The 24194-nt window shown below is 36.1% G+C and overlaps 1 protein-coding gene across 2 annotated transcripts in view; it reads left to right on the forward strand.

Moving 5' to 3' along the window:
• LOC122570872 overlaps positions 1–23559 on the forward strand; it is a 49680-nt gene extending 26121 nt beyond the window's left edge. Inside the window, exons 1-4 of one of the 2 annotated variants that reach the window (XM_043733773.1) lie at positions 17255–17314; positions 18562–18716; positions 18787–18892; positions 23113–23559. In XM_043733773.1, coding sequence (XP_043589708.1) covers positions 17270–17314; positions 18562–18716; positions 18787–18892; positions 23113–23145 — 339 coding nt within the window. In that variant the 5' untranslated portion in view covers positions 17255–17269 and the 3' untranslated portion in view covers positions 23146–23559. Of the gene's footprint in view, positions 1–17254; positions 17315–18561; positions 18717–18786; positions 18893–19126; positions 19191–23112 lie in introns of those variants that run through there. The other variant, XR_006317906.1, reaches the window with a different exon arrangement.
• Positions 23560–24194: the final 635 nt, after the last annotated feature.

Here is a 24194-nt window from a genome sequence, read left to right on the forward strand (position 1 = left end):
TACATTGATTATCACACAGGAATTTAATAATTCTTGATGGAATGCGTCTTCATGGCAATGTAATCATTCAGTTGTCTGTTGTTTGATTTCACTCGAATGCAACGATGTCTCGTTAAAATAGTGATGTTAGAACACCACTACTCGTTCCATATATTTTCATTATGAATTAAAATATCTATGACGAAGAAAAGTTCATCCTTCCTTGGCTGTGAAATATGTTCGTAAAATTTACACGGAAATATAGATATTCGAAATTGCATTGCGTTTAATTAAAAAATTACATAAACACGATGATACGTGAATATACTAAAAAAGTAAATCTGCCGAATAATTAACGTATTTAATCACGATGTGCAAGGATATGATATTAAATAGCAGGATATTATAATATTGTATGAGCGACTTGATAATTTTCTCCAATGATATTTTATGTAATATACATACGTGAACGTGGATTTTCATTCATAAATATTGGGGCACACGCTGATTTCATGCGGGATTAACAAGTAATCTTAAATTAATTGAAATCAATTTAATCAAGGAAACGATCGTTCGTTCATACTTCTCAAAATTCTACTTCTTAACAGGTTATTTCTAATTGCACCGTATAAAAATCCTATTGTTTAATCGCGAGCCAACATTAAAATTAGGAAATTAACAAAAATATACTTATCATGTTTTCCTCCTGTGATCTTTACTTATGAACGGGATTATAATATGTAGTTAATTTTAATTATTACTAGTGATGCGGACACGAAGTCGATTACAAAACAAATACCAGTGACACGTTCGCAAGATACGTGCAAGTGACGAAGGGACAGGTGTAATCGTTGTATTAATTGTGTAACCCGTTGTAACACTGGCAGTTGCACTGACGAAGTTTTGCCTCGATGTAACGGAGAGACGCGATAACGAACCACGTGTAATCGAGCGATCCTACTGAACGATGAGCTGAATACAATGAAATACCGTAGTAATTACTTGCTCGTTCCCTTCTGGCGATAGCTCGTCGCGTTTCTAATTTGGATTTCCTTTGCCCTTTGTCTGAACAAAGAAACACGTCTTTGCGCGTTTGTATGTGTGAACAATTAATTCACTGAAAGTACTCTCTTATTTCAATGGATGGAAATATCTGTTTCACTGCTTCTCAGATCCGTACGCTGAAGATTTAAAGCTGCCCAATGATTTCACTTTGGTCTCTGCTTGGATATCACGGTTGATGTACGTTTTGCTTATTAATTGTTTGATAGAATGCTTCAGGGTTTAAGACTCGAATTAAACGAGTTATTCAAATTCAAACGATTTGTCTATCTGAATCGAAACAAGTTGGAAATATTTTATCGAATTAAATTCAATTTTGAATTAAAAAATTTGTGTCCATACAATTGAAATGTTAGTCAGAAAGTACATTTAATCGATTTATCGTTATTGATTATGTGTAATTTCCAGGTTATTTTATTTTAAATCTCAGATATTATCTTAAACTGTCACTGAAGATTTAATTTTATTCTTTAAATAATTTCTCGCGTGATTTAAAGACGATAGATTGTTAATATGTCATTCTTCGACGTATGCAAAATAATTTCAACTTATTTTTACGATGACATCACTATCATTACGTGCGCAAATCTTGTCGGTGAAGTTACAAATGATTGGTAATACTCTAGAATTGAAGGTTTTATACTCGCATAACGCATAGTCATCAGAAGATCCAAGTCTGTCTGGCTACTCTAAAAAGAAAGGAGACGAAGTTCACTCTGGAGAGCGTAAAAATGTCAGAAAATGATAACGTAAATGGAATTGGAAAGTGACTGGCAAAAAATTTACAACCTAAAAAGCTTCAATCTATGTGTCTCACAGAAGTGCATAACAGGAAAACAAACCTGCACTTTGTCATTTGCTCTGGGGAGCTATTTTCTCGAGACGCAATAAACAAAATCTTAGAATTTTACCATCCACTGAAGAAAGGAGGGAAAGAAGACAGAAACCATATTCCTCGGATTCAGATAACTTTAAATATTTACTTCCTACAAACGCATTTTTATTAGATTCTAATGAAACTTACTCGCCGGGTCATTCCTTAACTGGACATTCCTATAATTACGAAACCAATGGCTACTAAGAATAAACCAATCTCAAATAATATATAATTTATTTTCGACAGAAATAAATCGAGGCATTACAATATAGGGGCGTTATAAGTAAAGAAACAACGATATTGTATACATGAAATTGGAAATTCAAATCACGAGTTAATTTGTTTTCTCAATTAACAAAGCGTACCAAGTCGATTTTAAATACACGTCAGTTTCCATTGGACGGCCGCTTCGACTTACGTTACTCAAATTGAAGCGATTTCAATTAATGCGTGTACTAAATACTAGATACTGAGTATAATAATTTGATTTTATCATATTTACTTTCGTCGATAAGTAAAATAAATTACAAACGGAAACAAATTTTTCTTCATTTTTTTCTACCTTTCTAGGAATAGATTCGCGCTAAGTAGTTTATTACTGCAACGTCTCTCTATTATTATTCGTATCTTAGCTTTTGCATTTTCGCGTTATCACTGTATTTGAAAACCATTTCGAACGATCGACTCGTAGAAACCGGTTTCGGCGAAAGCCAAAATTTCATGTTATTCCAGACGGATGATTAATGGATTATCATTGTGTACAGTAGGAAATGTTTGAGCGTGGAACGAGCGTTCCAATGGCATCGCGAGTATGTTTCAGTTTTAGCAACGTTGCTGTCTCACAGAATTCCCGTGAATTACGAGTACTAGGTATTCTTAAAGCTTCTCACGTAATGAGAGTCTCCGGGATATAAGGAACGGAGAAGCTTCCAGGTTCGAAATTCATTAACGGAACCTACTCCTTGCTTTTGCAGTCTCCGTCTACCTTACCCTCGGCTTCTCCACTTGTCCTCTTTCACCCTTCACCTCCTATTCTCGTCTACCGCCCTTCCTGCCGCCTGGCTGTGTGCGAACCGTCGCACTTGTGCCGCTGGGATAATGGTATTTTTATAGGTTTACTTGTTTCTCACCCGGTAAGTGGACACAGTGATCGACCGCGCTAATTATTTTCAGGGATAATCCGGCCGATGGACGTTTTCTTTTCGTCGTTGTCGTTGAGAAAATAACGGGCTGCTTCCCTTGGATACATCGATTAATTTCGCCTGGAGCTACGATTCCACTCGACAATATGTTTTCATTCCGTGGCCCCCTTCGAAAATCGATTTATTATGAGTAGACTTCAGATATGCATTATAAGAAATCCAAATGTGCAAAAATATATGAGATAAATATATCATTGACTAAATGTTTGCATTGTAAAAATATAAAATGATTAAATGTGCAAAAATGTACAAAGTTTATATCGGCAATAAGATACATATAACTAGTTTCACATTTTTGTCCGGGAATATGTCTATTTACGTACCCTACTTTTCCATGTCTCCATTTATACAGTAGATTACTCTTTCTTACTTAGACCTAAGAAACAGTCTATATTTTTTCTCAATTTATGAAAATACTTTTTCGTGATTACATTTAAAAGCTCCTTCAAATAAATATTATTTTCACGTACATCTATTTTAAGTGTCTCCTACATATAAGTGTCGACACTACGGTGCCTCAGTAATTTATGTTATCTCGTTTCAATATCGGAGTCTTTGTAAATTGTAACTATAGTCAGATGTAATTTCAAAAATACGTATTGTTATATCACAAATACCTTGAACACAATATCGAAATTTTACACTACACCCTCGATACTCGTCATAGAAAAGTACCGATAATGCATCTCGTTGAACTATGCGATATTCGATACTAATATCTGAATCCTTGTAAATTGTAATTACATTCAGGATGCAATTAAAATATTTCGCAAATGCCAGTAATATCGTATTCTTGAACATCGTATGCAAAGTTCGCGCAACATCAAAGAAACGGGAACTGTCCATGAAACACCACGAATTCCATTGTAAAGCCGAAACAAAACCAGCAATTCCTACCATCGTTGAATAATCAATAGCACGGCTGCCGGAAAATTTACATGGACGAAGGCGGTGATTTTGAATCTTGTTAAATTTAATTACTTCCAACAAAGGGGATACGGGGATGGGGTTATGAAGGGTGTCGGCGTAGAATCAAGCGACCGCTGGGTAAATAATTTTCTGCTACTTTTTCTCTCCTCGCAGCAGCAGCTAAGGGATGGTAGTTTTAACTAATTTTGAATAAAGTCTATTTCAACCGGAACGACGCTTAAAACGTTTCATTTTGTGCGTGAAAGAAATGCAACGGCAGGCAAATAAAAAGCGCAGCGTAAGTAAATTTAGTCTAATGGAAGCTTTCGAAGAGCTACCCGGGCTAGTAAGAGAAGATAAATAATACAGGAACGTAATGCAAATAGTAATGGAAAATAAATTATGATAATAATGTTGCAGAAATATAGTCTTCTTGCGGCTCGATACAATTTGAAAATTTTATACAATAACTTGCATCTTTTGCCTTTATTAATGTATATTGAAGTCTTGAAGAATGGAAGAGAAAAATGTATTTTTCTTTGTATATGTAGTACTATTTCTACACATCCATTGGATTTTTATGAATAAGTTGATTCATGGAAGCACAGAAGAAAATTATTATCCACGATACTTCACTTTATCACCGAAGGATCCTGACTATATAAATGTATATGCTATATATGCAGGACAGTCGGCAAAGAATATTAAGAAGAAATTAGTTTTCACTCGTTTGTAGAGTATTATGCTTTTGGTCGCACATCGTATCAGTATTCCACCAGCTAATGTTATTGCAACCCTTCATACGAAATTATTAGAATGAACCGGTGGAAACAAACTGATAGGCCCGTAATTAATTAAAACTTGCGACGTAAAAGACTCGACAGGAGCATTTTATCTATTTCGCTTAACCCGTTGCATTTTCGCTGAAAATTATGAAGAGAATTTCCGAACTTTCGCCTGACAAAATTATTGACACACTACCGACGATAAATTATCGTTGGTTCGCCACTTTGTGTTCAATTCATCGTGATACGAGCAACTCAATTTAATTGAAATATATAACGTGCATATTTTCTTCGGAATATCGCGAAGCCGTGCCAAAATGTAATTAATGTAGTTAATGATTATACGTATAAATGTAATACAGACAACTTGAATCGACATCGAATCCATGTGTATAGTAAACAATAAATTATCGAATAGGGTAAACACGATATCCGAAAGGATTGATCTGCCAAGTATTAGAAATTATTGTAAGAATTGGCAAGTGACATTGTATAGGTTTCTCTTTTATAATGTTACGATTTTATATCAAATTAATTAATCGGATAATCTGTAATTTATAAAAGTCACTTTATAAAAGATTATTTATTAAAAGATTTCATTTGCTACATCACCAAACTTCTTTCGATTATATAAAAGAATCTACAGTGATTGACGAAAATATTTAAATATTTAAGCTAGAAAACTTCGATGTCACGTAGACAGAAAACGTTCGTATCTCACTTTCTCGAAAACTTAATTTCGATCGACAACATTTTACAGTACATATTCTTTTTTCTGTAGAAGAAATCATTGAATGTCCATTTGTATAATAATTTTGATCATTTCCTGTCTACTCGGCAATGGAAGCAGAGGTACACAATTGGCATGAGAGAAGTTATACGTTTGACACTCGACAAACTGAACGGTTTTATAAAATTTCGCGTGATTGTTACGTGGAAAAATCGTTTTATATCCGCTACGATATCTTAGTACTATTTGATTGAAGGCGGTTAGAATTGGTGCCGAACGAAATGGTCCTATGAAAAGAGTTTCAACGAGAACTAGGAACTACGATTGATCCTCGAGATAGCTTCGATCTGGTTGCAGTTTGCTAGATACCTGACTCTTCGAAAGCTATTTTTCGATATCTATTGATGCATCTGCCTGGTTTTCGTGCGTCGATCTACCGCTTCTTCTAGTTCTCGCATTTCCTCGTTTATTTCGACTTTTCCTAGAACTACTTCTCCTACGTTTTTTCTACCCTTCTAAGGAGATTTATGATCGTTCCGTCGAAGCTATAACTCGCTCACGGTCTTCAATCGTTTCTCGTTCCACCATTAACGATTATTGAGAAATGGTTTCTATGATTTGTGAAACAAGCTTATTATATTCTCTTTTGTTACCTATGACTTTGATTATAACTTACGAAACACTTGATAGAATCGTAGATTATATTAGTTTTAGTTAAAAATACGTTTCGAATGTTGTAAGTTAGCATTTCTCATTATTTCACATTTTTCTGGACGTAATTAAAGAATTGGAATTTTAATAGTACGTCATAGTGCTAATATCACTTTATACCTTGCCTGTGTATTTTATGGCGTTTGCTGCCATCTTACACGTATGTAATGTACACGTATAATCACGTATAATACATATATACACGTATATATACGTAATGTATATACACATGTTATATATGTTAAATATTATGTATATAAATGTTACAAGTATTATAATGACAAAAGAAACCAAAATAATAATCTTCTTGACACACATAACGTTCTGACATTAATTCTACTGGAAAATTAAAATTAAATAATTAAAAATTAATAACGTCATTTACCAGATAATAAAAGAAAATAGAATTTCGAATCGTGTGAAAGAATTTTGAGAATTCGATTTGAAATCTTGTTAATTTGTTGCGAAATTGGCAAAATTATGTAGTTATCAAACAGCAACGGAGTTATTTCGAATGAAAAATGTTGAGAGTGCAGCTTTCAGTTGAAAATATTGGATAACTGTTATATCCGATTTATTACTTCCCTCCGGTATTTGTACAATTAAATGTAAAAATACACAACAGTTGTTACAGAAGTTTCTGTTGGATAGTACAGTGCGATTGTACCGTTAGTTTTAATTAAGTGAAGGAAAAAAAAGCACATTTCGAATGTTCAACACGTAACGCACTAACGTCACTTAGTTATGAAAGGAAAAATCTAATGTCTACCAATTTACCCATCTGTTGTGTGCATTTCTCTAATATTTTATTATCTTCTGCATTTTATCGTGATTCGTAAATCACGTATCTTGTACAGGAACGAGACAATGACGGATAGAATATTCTATATGAAATGTTATTTAAATATAAAGCTTTAGAAATTACGTTTTTAATAAAATATCGAAAATTTTGCTTTTCTGCTGTGTTCAGCTGGAAGAAATCTCGATAATGACTGATCTTTAGAGACACACATTTTTCGCATTGATTTACTTTTTAAGTTTATTTTAGAATTTTCTACTGCTTTATCATTATTTATTATGCCAATCTCTTAACTTTATTCTTAAAATTATCCTTCTGTAACCAGAATTTCATTTTCTCACACAAAGGAATACGCGAATAAAGAATCGACTGTGATGTTTTTCTTGAACTCTGAGAAGCAATAGTTATCATATCGATGAATGATTAATAATTATACATTTAGGAATGATTTACCGCGTTTATACACTAGTGTATTAATAAAATACGCAGTAGCTGTTAGTTTTATTCAATGTTGCAACGGCTTCAATAAAGATATTCCTTAATGCATATAAAATATTCTATTTGTTCTAAAAATTTGGGATATGACTGCTTAAAAGTAGCTGTTGAGTGTCATTTAAAACTAAGAGTTCACAAACTAGAAACACTTACGTGATTAATATACATTTCATGTCTTTGCATAAAATCGGGGATGTGTAAGTTCAGTCAGAACGTATAGTAGATAGAAATACAATTTTCCAGGACGAACGGGATTAAGGTTTGCGATGGCTGCGATCGAAGAGATGGATACAGCCTTACTTGAAATTTCAATAAAAATTTTCATCAATCCACGATTCCCTCTTTTCCACGCTACATCTACAGCTATGTCGTTGGATTACCATTCAATCAGATCGATTTATCGAATTGTTACTCACTCAGTGGTTGCATTTGTTTCAAATCGTAAAAGGGATCGCCTTCATTTTCGAACGTTTTAAATTATTATATTAATGAAATAATAATACAAATTATATCTAATCTGTTTAGAAACTTCATATAAGTTACTATAAAAAGTTTAATTGTATTTTCTTTCACATGAAAACAACTAAAAATGATTCAGGAATTTGTCAGTAGTTGCTTTACTCAATAATTTAATTTTCAAACTAAAAATTTACAAACACCTATCATTAAAACATCAAAAGTAAAGAACCTATCAAATTATCTAAAAAGACTCATACTTTCAGCATGTAATATAAGAACAAGATCCTATTTCTGTTTAATCCGTTCCAATTATAATTCTTCTTCAAAAATAAAAGTGAAAATTCCTCTCTAACCGTGTCATGCTAATTTCACATAAAATTTCGCATAATCTAAATTGCTGATAATTCTATGCGTAAGAATTGATTGTAATTAATACAAATATAATATAAAAGACTTACTTAGTTCCCCTCAAATCCCCTCGGTAAACAATGCACATAAACCAGCAACAACAATCTTTTTCAGATTCAAATTCCTTCCTCTCTTCCGGTGTTCAATCATCTTAAATAGACAGAGCAAGTTCACCCAGCCACGAAATTCGGTTCAACCCGGGCACACGAAAGAATCGATCAAGACACGAGCCATTTTCCAACCTGCTCGTAAACCTTCCTTCGATCCGGTTGGTTAATTATGGAGAAAAGCCACACCTCACACACAAGTGCATACCATTTTGAGTGATCTTGATACATGCTATGAAGAACAATATTCCGAGTGATCTCAATTATATATATATATAGTCGTCGCTCAACTTTAGTTAGCGAGATATACATCTTTTGGAGTTTGGCTTATATTAAATTTTATTTAGATAATAAATAAGATATACAATTTTAATTTATATGCAATTTTATATTATGTTATTATCAGTATTTGTTGTGAAAATCGCAGCCATAATACTAAAAATGTAATTATGAGATTTTCATAGTCGTATTGCTAATGAAACAAAAATTCTGTGTACCCGGCAGAATGTTTTTTGCGATGTCAATAAGATCGACGAGATGTGTTCTCTTTATTCCTCTTTCGTTTCTATAATATTACCATAAAATTGCACATAATGAAATATAATCATAACGTAATTATATTCATAATAATATTCATAAAAGGTGTCTACATACATACATATATATTTATATTTATATAATAATGCGATATAATGATTAGATATAACAATATATAATAAATAAGTACAGTGAGACCAATAATATCGATACAAGGGATGTGTCCTTTTTTATAAATTGCTTTTGCAACTTCGATTTACTCGTAATTGTATCGTGCTTATTTCATCGCTGTTCTAATGCTTCGGAATCTACTTAAAACTGTAGGTCTCGTGTTCGACCATTCACGAACACATTGTCACTCATTCTGCGTGTACGTACTGACACACTAGAATACTGGCATCTTATTGTCAGTGCTCGTAATAGGGATCTCTGCATCTTAGGCTACTGTTTGGCCTTGTTCGTTTACCTTTGTGTTTACCCTCTTTACCCGAAGCTCTTGCTTACGAATGGCACAATGGTTATGTGTTTTAAAAACAAGGCCTTGTTAGCAATCTCAAGGTACTAGAGACTGTAACAAAAAGAAGAATAAACATGTACCTTGGTTGAACCAAAATGTAGCCGCTAATATCTCTGGCAATTGATGCGACTTTAGGTAATAAAGCAACAACAACGTATCATTAACTTGCTCGCTGCCATTTAGCTTCCACATCTCTTTGCCTCTTGATCGTTTCTGTCTAACGCGCGTTCCAGGTTTCCAGCAAGCGGCTGCTCCCTCGAGGAACGCAATATTTGACCGAACAGCCGCGAGAAACTGTCCGCGCGTAAATCCGTGATACTCGCGCGTCCTTTCTCGCTGAAGGATGATAACCGGATCCACGTTTAATACTCGGCGCACGTAGGGACACGTTAGGCCGAGGGACGAAGCAAAGCCCCGGAACATGCCCGCTATAAAGTAGGTTCGCACTTTATCGAGCAAATTCGCACGTAGCGATGGACCAACTGCGGATTTCTAACGAGCCACGATCGTCGTTCGCGCGACCCTCTGACACTGCTAACTGTTGCAACTGCGAATCCACGGGTTCTCGTTTGCAAATGTCGAAACAGGGATTCCCTTTTGTCGTCGAAAGGGCTGACGGAGTTTGTGGTTTCGTCCGGAATTTTGAGTGGAAGGGTGGCTCTGTGTTGCTCCAACACGTGTAAATTAGCTGGGTACTGTGAAAATTCCCGTTTTGATTGTATTTTTACGGAGAAATATGTTTACAAGTTCGTATTTTTAAAATAAATCGCGTGAGAATATTTTATGTATGGTCCGATTGTTCCCTAATTTTTTAACAGAATTTTGAGAAAATTCTTATTCCGTAAATTATATTCTATAAATTTATTTCTTATACTGTTCATCTTCTGCCTCAGATAGGTATGTACTTAAATGGTAGTTGAAAGATTAAAAGATATGCATTAAAAGTGTCAACTGTTAGCGTTCAAATATTTGCCGAAGCTTCCCTAATTCGTATCTTTTACTGTAATTATTATAGGAAGTATAGAAGCAAAGTCAATGCAAGGAAATTGAACTTTGTTAAAATTTGTATAAAATTTCGAAGCGATAAAAGTTGGAGTATGCCAGGCTAAAAGTAAACGATCTTTAAAAAATTATAAAAATTCACTGATTCATCCGAAACTTCGACTTTTGATTAATGCGGTTCTTTGATAACTTTGATTTTCTGACAAAGTAGTATAGGTATTTGAATAATAATATATATAATATATAATAATAAAATATATAATAATAATAATTTAAAAGCGCAAGAAAAGCTAACTACACGAATATAATAGATGTGCCAATTCCTTATCGTTTAAAATGTTTACAGAATTTTCGAAAATGAAGCCTCCTGCGAGACCTAATCGTTTCGTTTTCAGTTGTATCATCTTTACTAGAATAAGCGTATTATATTTTTCTCATTATTCCAGCTCAACTGAAAATTCATTCAGAAGAAGCTAGAATAGTCTGAATTGTTTTATAATAGCAATTAAAGATACGTCCGAAACTATCAAATAAAATATAAATGCAAACTCATTAGTAAGAAATTATTAAATAAGAAGAATTATTTTTAGAAAAGTAGAATCCAATTGACAATCAATCGGATAAAATACTCCAACGTGAAAGAATTATTTCTCACCGATACGAAACAATCACGGTAATCTAAACAAAATTCTCATACGCATCGGCGTCGTTCCATTCTTGTCACAAACAATTAACCAGATAATGTATGTTTACGTCGTACCGTCAAAGTTCTACCAAAATCATTGTTCAGAAGGTGCTCGTCACGAACTCGACTCGAATCACGGATCGTAAACGGCGGCAGAAATTGTGCAACGCGATTCTGACACGTTTATTTTCAGGCGCGTGCTCATATCGCGCGCATAACGGATGAAAAAAAGCCGGCAGAAGAAGTTGCGTGTATTCTAGGAACAAGAAACAAGGGGAAACAGCGTTAAGCTTTGACCGGTGAACCACGGACTTGCGCGTTACTCCGGTTGAAAATTCTTCGAGTCCGTCTAACGATACACACGTAAACCGGTCGCCCGTAGCCACGCTCACGTTCACACTACCCCGCGTATGATCCCGTAATGAAGAAATGCAGAGAATATAGGGTCTGTGCTTCCAGTTTTCCAGCCACGTAGAGCCGTCGGCTCTCGTGCATGCGTGAATCTGACGATTCTCTCTTCGTTTCCTGTACCAATCTTGTGTACGCTTATGAAGCTTCCTTCTTCCTCCCTGACATCCACACGACTTGTTCGACTGTACTCGTGTACGTACACAGACGTAAACATCGCCTGAAGAGTCGCTTCCTTCTCCAACAGTTCCGAGTCTGTTCGTCGACGTTTTCTCGGTCGTTCGCTTTCTAGACCAGCGACGGCCCAGGGAACGAAAGTACCAAGCTAGAAAGAAGGAAGAAAAAGAGGCAAAGAGAAAGGGTTTCCTACGACTGTGCTGTTTTAGAGTCAGCTCGGCACCCGTCTTCAACAAGCCGGCTATATGTGTGGAAGATTACCTTATTTGTTACGTCCTTCTAACAAACCACAAACATCTAGCCGTGGGAAGAGATGGCATGGCATCCGGTGAAAAGGATACTCTTGGGAGACTCCGGAGAGGTGGCAGGCAACTCGGCTCTCTAGATGAAACTGTTGGACAACTTACGCGAAATTTCGTTTCGATAAAATTGCAGCTACACGAGAAGTGACGTTACCACAGCGGACCAGTCTTTTTGTCGGATCTTTTCAGGGAGTAACAACACGTAAGGGACGGAAGATCATAAAGAAAGAGGCTGAGGCTATAAGGAAAAGGATAAAGGATCAGCGTTGCGTTACTCGACGCGTCAAAGTGAATCTCTTCTGTTCTGACCCCGGCCCGGGATCCCGGAACAATCGATTTGTCTCCAGAGATCTATCCAGGAAATGAAATTTCTGGCCTGTCGTGCTAAGACCCGTTCAAACGGCTCGTGCATACAGCTTATCGAGCCGATAAACTTGATTTCCAACCCCTTTAACTTCGCATTGTCCACTTCTCTCAAGATGCCCGCAAACAGTTATGCGATCTCCGTCGTTGGGAATTATTCCGTTTAGTTAGTTGACTGTCATCAGGGTAAACGGAATTGAATGATTGAAAAATATTAATTAATCAAATTCGATTTTCATTCTTTATGATAATTTATATAGCATATTTAACTATATAACTGAACACTATACTTGATACTTGATAGGCTTGATTTTGTCAAAAATTTCGACAGGTTTTTAGTAAAGTAAGTAATTGCAAAAACAAAAAGTGTGGAACCACCGATCATTTTGAGTAGTTTGGTGCTTAGTATGTTAATTCTAAAACTGAACTATTTATTTTCACGTATTATAATTTTATGGAATAAATTTATAAACGTACATTTACATCACATATTGAAATTAAAAGAAATATTTCATTTTAATTTTAATGATCGGTTATTTCCACTTTCGAACAGAATTATCTTGTCTCTTCGGTTACGCTTATAGAAAATGGCTGGAACAGTTGCAACCCGTTGATTCACGATCGCTGATAATGTTTATAGGTCGCACCCTCTGTATTCAAAGAGATCGTGTGACTGCGATTGCAACCGGAACAATACAATCTAGTACACGTAGACAAGGATTTCGACGACAATTTCAATAACCAAATTTGACCAACCTGTCATCTTTGTCTATTATATTAATGATGAGGTTATATTAACCAGCACAATACAGATTTCGCTTATAGGTCGAGATAGCATGCTTTGAGGAGGTTACGTTCTTGCGATACAAACGTACACGTCGAACAGGTACCGGGGCCAAGTTAAAGGCATTTGCTCCTGTAAATATTGATAATGCTGTGGTTAACTGTGGCAGACTATCTAGAGGAGACTTAGCTATCGGCTGCATCGCATTCTTGCTTAAGACATTAAGCGAGATATAAATTGTAAATGTCTATAATGTCTGCTATATACAATACGCTATATACATGTATGTAGTGATTCACTTGTAATTAGATGGAAACATTTTATGTGTTATAGAAAATACTCTGAAATTTCATTAATATGGTAACGAGACGTTAACGTGTTATTCATTAATTTCATTAGCACTGTATGGAGACTGTAAAGCTTAAAACAAATTCTACTGCAAACGTTAATATGAAACTATATCTGCAGTAAATATCTTATATAATTCCTATAAAGATTTTCGGGTAGATTGCACTTGTTTTTCTTATCTAACAAGTGAATCAAGATCCACTTGAACTACCTATCCTCTGGAGTCTACTTACTTAGTCGAGTTAAATCCGGTGGGAGACAGAAATTTCACACTGCCAGTTAGTTATGCGCATATCATGTATCCGCATTTGTTGCTTGCATCGTCGAATTATTAGTGCCACTTATATACCATTCGTTCCTCTTTTTCCTAACATCGTATTACAAAATTTTCAATCGTTCATTCTGTACTTTATTCTTACATTTTTCTACATTTTTCTGCCATATGAACGTTTGTGTATATAGCAGAAATGAAGAATATTTCCAGTTTCATCTGAGCTCTGTTTTGTTTCTACGAATTTAGAAGATACCCAACTAAACAGTTCCAAAGGATGCGCGCGTCTAATTTTAAAATTACGCTCCATTGCCATTAACACGATTAAAATGCTCTTAGTACGCAGCTCGACTAGCTCTCTAGCGTAACCGAAACGTGAAATTTCCAGAAAAATAGCACATACTGCTTAACGTTATAATGACGCTACACGATGTATCCTTTGTGCGACGTTTACAGTAAAGAAGGCCGAACGAGACCGTGTGATTACACGCGCGCATGCACAAACTATATTTGGAAAAGATCGTGCGGTAATCCAGCTGGACGTTTAATCACGTTAATGGACAAAAAGCGTTATCGGAGGCATGCAAAGCAGTCTAGTGTCTGAAGCTACGCTTCCGGTTTATCGTGCGACGTCTGTCTGTCACGCGACAAAATGTACAACGAACGGTTCGCAGTTGCGTGTCGCGCGAATTTAAGGTGTACTTACCTCATTAAGACACCCCGATTCCACCCTGTGCACGCATTACATTAATTAAAGTTGTATCAAGTTAATTGCGTTTTGGCGTCTTGTGTCACCTACCCCTCGTTATACCGAGAACGAACATAATCATTTCGCTATCATACCATCGCGGCCCCGTTAATTACTTTACTTTTATCGCGCTGGTATCGGCGCGGATTCTACGCGCGTTCAATTATTTTCTTTCTATCGAACAAAGCGATGTAATCTGACACGAGCCAGTACAGATACGCTATCTCCTACTGATACAGCACGTTATTCCGTGATAATGGAACACAGATAGTGTAACAAAGCTTAAGCAACCCTGATTAACTCACTTCACCTATTCGATCCGCCAAGTGGATATCCAAGCCAAACGATACTTAACACTGGTATAACGTATCAAACAATACTACGCGATACAAGTGGATATTCCTAATTTCAATTTAACACCCAAATTTCTCGGAAACGAGATTATTCGGATTTGTTGGTGATGAAAAATCGTGTACCGTTTGTGTAAAATTTAATATATTGAGCACCTTTATATCGCAATGTTCTAATTTGATCTTCCTTGGTCATATTTTTTATTTTATAATATTGTTACGTAACTATTTTATATACATATATAATGTGGAATATTATTATATAGCCATGCACGAAGTTACGGAAATCATTAACTAGTTTCTCTACTTAATCAATATTCATAATCAATGCACCTCCGGTAAAGTTAAATTTAAAGCTTAATTTTTGGTCGGCTACACGTCGCTTTTGATGTTCCACACTGTAACTGTCAAATACACGCAACAATATGCATGTTCACACGTTCATCGGTTTCTAGAACTTTACAGAGGGTGTCCATTTTCACGTCACTCATTCGCTCGTTTTTATATTTTGACATGCATTGTATGCTGCTGACTATCTCTTTGGAGGGTTGCGGTCATCAACAACAAGAGTTCGCCAATGAAACGCAGCGAGACATCTCGTATCAAATGTTAAATATAATTCTCATAAATTTGTCAAAAATCTATGTTATTCTTTTTAGTTCCGCGCAAACGATATTCCTATAATATAAACGCAAATACCGATATATGCACTCTCATGGAAAGCAAATACTTTCGCCAAATAAAAGCTACTTGAATATTCCTTATATCCATTTATTCATGACAATTCTTATAGCGTTCGCAAATCTTCTGAGTTTTCTTTTTATTTGTACTTTGATGTCTCTATATAACCAACGCTTTTAAAACTTCAGCCCGTGCTTAACATGAAAACTATCAAACTTTAATTTCTAAGTATATCTAAGATGCCAGTTAATTAGTATCAGGATCACTAGGATTTTAGAAGGCAAATCGATGTTTTTATCTGACTGAAACTCAACATATAGAGTCTCTGTATTTGCAAGAAGAAAGAGCTAAAACCTGCCAGTTCGATAATTCCAGTATCAATCTAATTATAACATATTTATGATCTGTAAATAAAGCGACTTTATTTGCCAATTAATCGGCTCGTCGAGCCCTATGGAATTCTTAAAATTCGTGACGAACGAAACACGGAAATAAATCACGGCGGACGTTTCGAATCCTTTTCATCAGGCACCGCTAAACTCAAAGAGACTCCGGATCGTTTCATAGTACACCGGGGAATAGTGGAAAGCAGAAGAAAGGGAAATAGAGAGAGAGAGAGGGAGAGAGAATAGGGCTGCAGGCTAGGCGGGACAAAGAGAGCGAAAGGGAAGAGTGTGAGACAGAGAGAGCGTCTTCATTGCCGCGGCAAAGTCGACTTCTCAAAGTGCTTGGAGAAAATCTTGGAAGCAAATCACCCACATCACGAGAAGTAAGTTTCAGACTGAACCGTAGCTACTCCTCTTCCCAGTCAGTATAACGCTCTAATGTCCATTATTAAGTTAACCGATCCGCGTTATTGTTCACCCCTTGACTCTCCTAATACCCACTTATCCAGCTCGAAGGGGCGAGTCTTCGTGGTGCCTTTGCTTTCAGGCGAACTCTCCATGGCGAACCTTTCTCAAAAGAGAGAGAGAGAAGGAGAGAGGGAGGGAGAGAGAGGGAAAGAGCTTACAACACCAAGAGAATAGAAACTGGGACACACAGGTGATCCCCCGGTGGTTTCCCTTGATTTTCCACGGGAACACGCGCCCAGTCTCTCCACCACCGGGCGTACGAATTACGAAATTACTGCCGTATCAGCGAAACTGTTCCACAGGAATGCCGTGTAAAGCTCTTTGCGTCTCCTTTTCCACACTTGGCCTATACGTGGATCCTTCAGACCGATCTTCACACGCTGATAACCGTTCGATCCGCAAGTATCGAAGCGTGCCACCGTAGTTTAACATCATCGGGAATGGCGCCGAGACTGTTTCAAACTATTCTAACTATCTCTCGCACGAATTTTCAAGATTCTCGCAAACAAGCGAGTGGTCTTCGCAATTCCTGACGCTCGACGATCGGGTATGGCATAGAGACAGAAAGAATTCGAGGATGGACATTCTTCGGAATCATATCTATTACCTTTTTGTAAGGGATGATATAGGACATTGTTATTTTATTGACAATTTTCGTACAGAATTTTTTAGTGTTGGTAATATGGACTTGTGGGAATAAAACCGAGGATAGAAAAGAAATGGTGCACATGAAATTACCGAGGGAAATTGTAATTCTGCGTTCGGTAAGCAAAAACGTAGATACACATGACCCATATTTCAAGTATTAAGCACACGCAATTATCTGCTTTTTGTTTTATTGGTTACGATGGATACATACTGGCAGTTTTTAGCAAAATGTATGTAGCTTGAACTATGTTTAACCGACCGTGTCTTTAGATTTATTAATGGATTTATGATATACACAAGTTAGAATAAAAATTAAGAATCTATTTATCTAATTGAGATTCACGATTTATTTCTCTTTACGATAAAAGCGATAAATTTAGCTACAGCCTAAAATTAATTCCAAAATTGAAGTCAGTTAAATGCACGAACTTGTTGGAACTTCGTGGTTTTGGAACTCATTCTCTCTCTCTGTCTCTCTGTATTAAACTAAAATCCTTAGATGTTATTGAACTTGTGGACTTACAAGAGACTTCAGGGTTCTAAACTTATCGAATATATTCTACTTCCTTATTCTCTGCACTGTTGTGTCCTACAAGTTTGTCATTCAATAAATCTTACTACCATGGCGAATAATGGCATTACTTGTCATAGATATTCAGTATTGTTGAAGAAATTTCAGTTAAAAAGAATATCAGTTATGAGGAAATTATATTCAATTATAATCATAATACTTTTACAAGTATCATGTTCGCTATTTAAGTACAAAATAGGCATTTATATCGTTTTACATTCTAGTGGAAACGATGCTATGTATCTGTAAGAGTATTCGCAAAGAAATGAAAGCACACATTTTATCTCAATAGGATTAAAATATGAAATAGTACATTACCAAAGGTTAGCTCTGTGAAATGTACATAAATGAAGAATATTCTGGCGATGAAAAGTTTAGTGAATCAAACAAGTAAATTTAATTATTCAAATAGGAATGTTTCGTTAGTTCTTTAACAATATTCAGGCGATCTTTGTCACTGATACTTCATACGCATAGAATTAAGTATGCACTACCAAACGTTTGAAATCGCGTGTTTCATGAAACTTACAACATTAGAAGACGATCATCTTGAAATTGTGTAATCTGAAAAAAAACCCCGTTAATAAAATCTGTATGAAAGTAAAAGATATTATCAGTGACATTGGTAGGATGAATTTCGAATAGTAAAATCAGCAGGTAATTCAATATATGTATATATAGATACCAAGTTGTTGACCCGTGTATATATTTAAAGTTTTATTTCAGAATAAAATATATCACGCTGCGACCTAATACACTAATGCATCGTTGTAACTGTCTATTCTTTTCCAGAAGGCGTACGGCTTCTTCGTGAGGATCGGTGAATCGCGATACACAACCGAAATAGTCGACGGTGTTTTAAAAGCCATCCGCTACACGTGTAGAGACGTTTGGGTTAGGCTGTCCGCACCATTCTTGCTGTATCTTTTCATCGTACGTGCCAATAGGTAAACTCTGTCTTTCTCTTTTTATTCTTCATCCTGTTCCCACCAAGTACATACGTATATACGATTCCAGAGTATACCACCTCCGCTGGATTTTACGGTTCGGGTTTTATGGTTATATTTATTACGTCGGGCTTCTACGGGGCTCGAGGAACGTTTTCCCTGGGAGCGATTGCGACGTAAGTAGTCTATAAACCAATTCTCAATGAGCGAAGAAAACCTTTGTATACCAACACGGTTATGTTTGTACCTTTACCAACCGCTAGATGCGTTTAAATGTATATATATATAACTGCATGTGTATAGTTTCATTCATAAATATCACGATATATTTTGACTTTATAGAAAGTGTGATAGTTGGTTCAGGTTATCAATTTCAACGATTAATCGACCAGAATTTTGCTTTCATGTAGGATAACAAACCGGCTGGCTACGGAAACGATCAACACAAGCATAGAAAGAAGGCTAAAAAGGAAACACCCAGCTGATCTCACAAAGGATATAACTTAAAAAACAGGAAGATGGTACCCCGCTGGGGGTAACCATCCACATGCTATGTATTTACAAGATATAACATTTTACCTAATATCCGTCCCACTGGACAAATTGTAAAATTAAAATCAAACAATTAAAAAAAAAAAAATGTAGGATAACGCTCTAGGAATTTTTTCATTTTTAAACACGATAATCTAAGAATTACTTGTTGGTCTCTGACAATCTCTTAAGCTAAATCTCGTTGAAAGAGCGTTGAACTAATTAGAAACAGAATTTATATACATAAAATCAGAGACAAATGTGGACATTTATGAATGGAGCTGCATCCATAGATAACTGTACAAGTACATTGTCGTTCATAAATTTTGGGACATCTATCTATGTTCTATAGAACTTGATGAACGATCCAGACTACCCATGATAGAATTAAAAAGCACAGATTCTTATATTCATGATAATGATATAAAATATATTCAACTCGGATGTCTTCCATTAGGACTAATTGTTCATTCCTTTCAGTTACTTTTATTTATACTGATTGCCACTAACTGTTGTTCTCTATTATCTGTACCACATGGTTGTCTGAGTTAAGATGAGAGTGGTGAAAATGAGATCGAAGAATTTCACTGAAGGTACATTTATCTGATATATTGGCAATAATTCGGACGCGTCCAAATAATTATAAACGAGGGTGTATAATGCGTGTGATTGTGCACGTGCGAAAGCAACTACAGACGATGTCACCTCGGGACGTAAAATAATTGTATCGCAACATCGCAACAACGGCTCTTTTAATATCGATTTGGCGATACAGTAACCACGGGTTGCCGAGTCGAATCGCAAATCCTGCGTATGTCGATCGATTCTCGTCAACCTGTACCCTACCGGTCATTTGTGCTTTCACGAGCGCCGCGGCCGAGTTTACACGACCCCTGGGAGTCTTTCAAACAGGCACTGCGCATTCGGAACCGCGGCAGGGATCTTTCAGTGCCATGTATATCCGGGTCATTTGTATGCATGCGTCACCATTTGCTTCGTTATACGAAGCCTACAGTGCCTCTCAAATAAGTCTTCGTCTAATGTTTACCATTTCTGCGGATACCTATAGCGAAGTGGTTATACTTTGAGCTTAAATTCTCCGAGATGTACAGCTCCGAATGTTAAATTTGACTTTGATCATGACTTTTGATGGAAATAGGCAATTGCCGGAAGTATCTTCTTAATTTACTCAGAGCCAACGTTGAGTTAATTGAATGTTTTATTTGAAAAAAGATTTTTTTTTTTAATCAATACACTGTAATTCACTTATGCTTTTTAACGTTGTTACGATAAGAGTGTGAATCTCAAGGATTTGTCTAACATTTTTCTTGGCCATTATTTTCTCTTACTCGAGGATATAAATCGATCAATTTTCCTTCCATCTTTCTAAATAAATCTTAAGGACTTAATCAATTTAGCCCAAATGAACGACTAGATGTAAATGATTACACAAAATAATTGTGATATTTTGTGTGTAAGAAGATTTAATAAGTGAGAGTCGTGTAAGTACGTGTCGTGTAATAGCAAGTGCTGCTTCTGACTATTAATGTACCATTGATCTGTACACTTCAGATATTTTACTGTTATAATATATATATATATATATATATATATATATATATATATATATATATATATAAGATATTAGAGATATTTTAACAACTGTAATCTATTGTTTAGGTTTACTGTTGAAACTGATTTTCCCATTATATTTTGTAATATAATCTACAAAATAATGGTCGTAACGAAGCAATTGGCACAAGGAGTTTGCGGACAAGCTGGATCATTTGAAAAACACAAACGGGCAATCAAGGAATGCGATAAAGCGGCTTACTGACGAACGAGTCGTTCCACGATCACGAGCACATTTCTTTCTGCTTGAATCGTCGTCCTTTCTAAGGTGCATATAACGAAACGGTCGAGCAATGGGCCGTTGGAACAATGGTAAGACCAAAAGAGCAGGGAATTTCAAACGATAAGCGTTTCCACGCACAGCGAACCGTTTTACGTTCGTTTCTATGGACTCCCGGTTTTACGGTGCACTCGGTCTTTGGGAATGATCGCACGGCGAAATTTCTTTTGATATTTAGTGTGCACAGAACCGTACCAAGACCAGCTACGTGTGTTTAATAAAACGAATATTCCTCGAGGCTTTATTGACAAACGAATTTCGTCAGTCCACCATGAAGAACTCTATTCGAGATTCTGTTCACGGTGAATCCTGTAAATCCGACGAAGCCGGAAGAAACGTCTATCTGTACCGCGGATTCTGCTTACATTTATTCTTCAAAAGTATCCCGATATACTGTTAAAACAATAACGCTGATAAAACAATAAGATTCTCTGCGAATCTTAAAAATGATCTGTAAGAAGTAACGCGATACTTTCGAAAGGAATCAAATTGTGCTTTAAATATTTTTCATGTAATTAGAAAGAAACACGCAAGTCATAAAGAATGCCTTACAGAAACGCAATTAAGTTTGACCTACCGAAACAAAGCGAAGCATTTTCGATTTTCTTATTCCACTCAATGATATCTCTCGCTCCTCGTTGCTGATATAATAATATCTGTAATTATTCAGCCTCTGCAGGTGTATTCATTTTAAACACGAAAATGTCAGTATTGTTCCGATGCTTCAACGTTTTCCCTAACAATCACTCTTGACATATTTCTACGTGGAACTGAAATTACTCGAACTTCGTAATACGGTATCGTGTCGCATCAGTCGACGATACATAAAATCGTCTCGAAAGCGAAGTTGTTTTCAACGAGCGCTACGTCGCATTTTCAATCGGTCTTTCAACCAGCAGCAGCGGTAATTACCTCGACGGATATCGAATCGCTAAATAGTGGTCGTTATTCGAAAGACATCTACCACTATTAGCCCATTCAGCCCTCGGGAACATACTCGTCTAGTTTCCACTCGGTCGAGTCTTCGTCCCATGGTTCAAAGGGATCGCATCATTAACCAACAAGTTTTCATCTTTATCACTCTTTAAGATGATCGCCTTCGTTGCGCAACTTCTCCGTCAAGGACTCTCGTAACGGTGGCCAAGAAGATGAAGGCGACCGATCGTTACATGTAACTGCGAAGACACTCTCGAGTGAGTAGAAAGTTCGCAACGTAAGGTCGAGGAGGCCTCTCTTTTAACGAAAGGATCTCCTTTAATAAACAGGCGACCCGATCGTTCGTATTCGTTACTACGTCGGTGTGAGGACAGGCCGATCTCAGGAACTGGGACACGGTGTAACTGCTTTTTAAGATTTTCCGCGGCTTAACCATCTTTACGTTTCTACGAGTTTTATGTGGTTCTCCGTAAGGGACATCGATAAAATTGGAAATCGTGGGCGAGCGTCTTCTGTAGCAGAGTTTCGGAAAGTTTCAGAAGAGGAATCGATTTTTTTAATAGTTGATGGATGATAGCATTAAGGTAGAGTTTTTAGCGATAACATTGATTTTTGGCATTAGCGTGGAAAAAATGCAATTTCGATGTTAGGTTGATTTAATATGAAATCCTCGATTGCAAAAGTTTGTTGTACGATAAAATTTCTTTTTCATAAAACGGATACCAGAAGAGGAAAAGATTAATAGCTACTCATATTCGTATTCGCGTTTAAATGGTTAAATACGTGGTAGTATTGTCATAATGAATAAATTCGAACAAAGTTAGGACAATTATAGTCTACCGAATGATATCTTTCGATGCTCTATTGACGATATTGACACTGCCTTTCTTGATCTCATTACGAATATTTTTATCACCAGTCTTTTAAAATTTGTACATACTTGACTTACTGACTGCTATTGAATATTACATTGGAATATTTTTTATTTTCAGACTTATCGTTCTTTTTTTTTTACAGATATTTGGAGTAATATGCAAAGGACTGGGTTGAAGATATCCTGAATTATACCCAAGATAAGTTCTACTTACGGTGAATTAGCATAAATATAATCGAAGTCAAATAGGTCAAGATTACATTGAATCGGTTAAGTCAGTCAGATTAGTTTAACAAATTGACCAAAGTAACGTAGCAGCATGGAAAGTAGAGCAAACTACGGCGATTTAACCAAAGAAAGTTGAATATCAAGCTCGTGAACAGAACAACTTTCGACCGATAAACAGAAACCTTCAACTATTTGGAGAATGTTGCTGTATTTTCGTATACAAATGTTCCTTCCTCGAGATAACGATCCCTTATTGTAACTGCACAACCTATTCATATTTTGAACTGCAATAAATTTCTTTAGAAGTACGTTTTGCAATTAATACACGGTCACCAGTTATTCAGATAAAGGATAACAAAACTAAATTTATATACGATAATTATTATGAAATCTTTTAAACTTATACTATGCTACACGAAAAATATCTGGAGTATAAATATAATTAAGGAGAAACAGAGCTTATAGATCTGACAAATGTTAACATTTTCTAGTCAAATAATGGAATCATTATAAGACTCCTGTTTATTTCTCAAACCATAAATTTAAACGTAATTACTATTAAACAAGTAGACTTAGTACTTCTAACGTAATTTACCCAATTCACTGCTTCGTCTTACAAAGTTTTCTTGCAGAAATCTCTCCAATCGTAATGTTACAAGTTCAGTATTTACCGATACCAAATAAGATGTTTCGAGTTGTAATTCGTTATAAGCATCCACGATCTCAGTACCGTGGTAATCAACGTTTTTCCTAGAAACTTTGCGCGATACTAAAACTCTAACTAATTCCTAGAAGCCACAGCTTGACAAGTATACTTGTAGACTTTACAAGTATATCCGAGAATTTGTTACTGGCACCTTACCACCGATTTCAGTTAAAGCGCGAAGATCGCGATAGCATGGCAGGCAAAACTGATAGACGCTGGGTATGTGTGTATGTGTGTGTGTATCTCGTTACTTGGGTCCGCAACCTCTGCGCACGGTTATCCGTCATTCCC

The sequence above is a fragment of the Bombus pyrosoma genome, linkage group LG9, assembly GCF_014825855.1.
Source record: "Bombus pyrosoma isolate SC7728 linkage group LG9, ASM1482585v1, whole genome shotgun sequence".
NCBI lineage: Eukaryota > Metazoa > Arthropoda > Insecta > Hymenoptera > Apidae > Bombus > Bombus pyrosoma.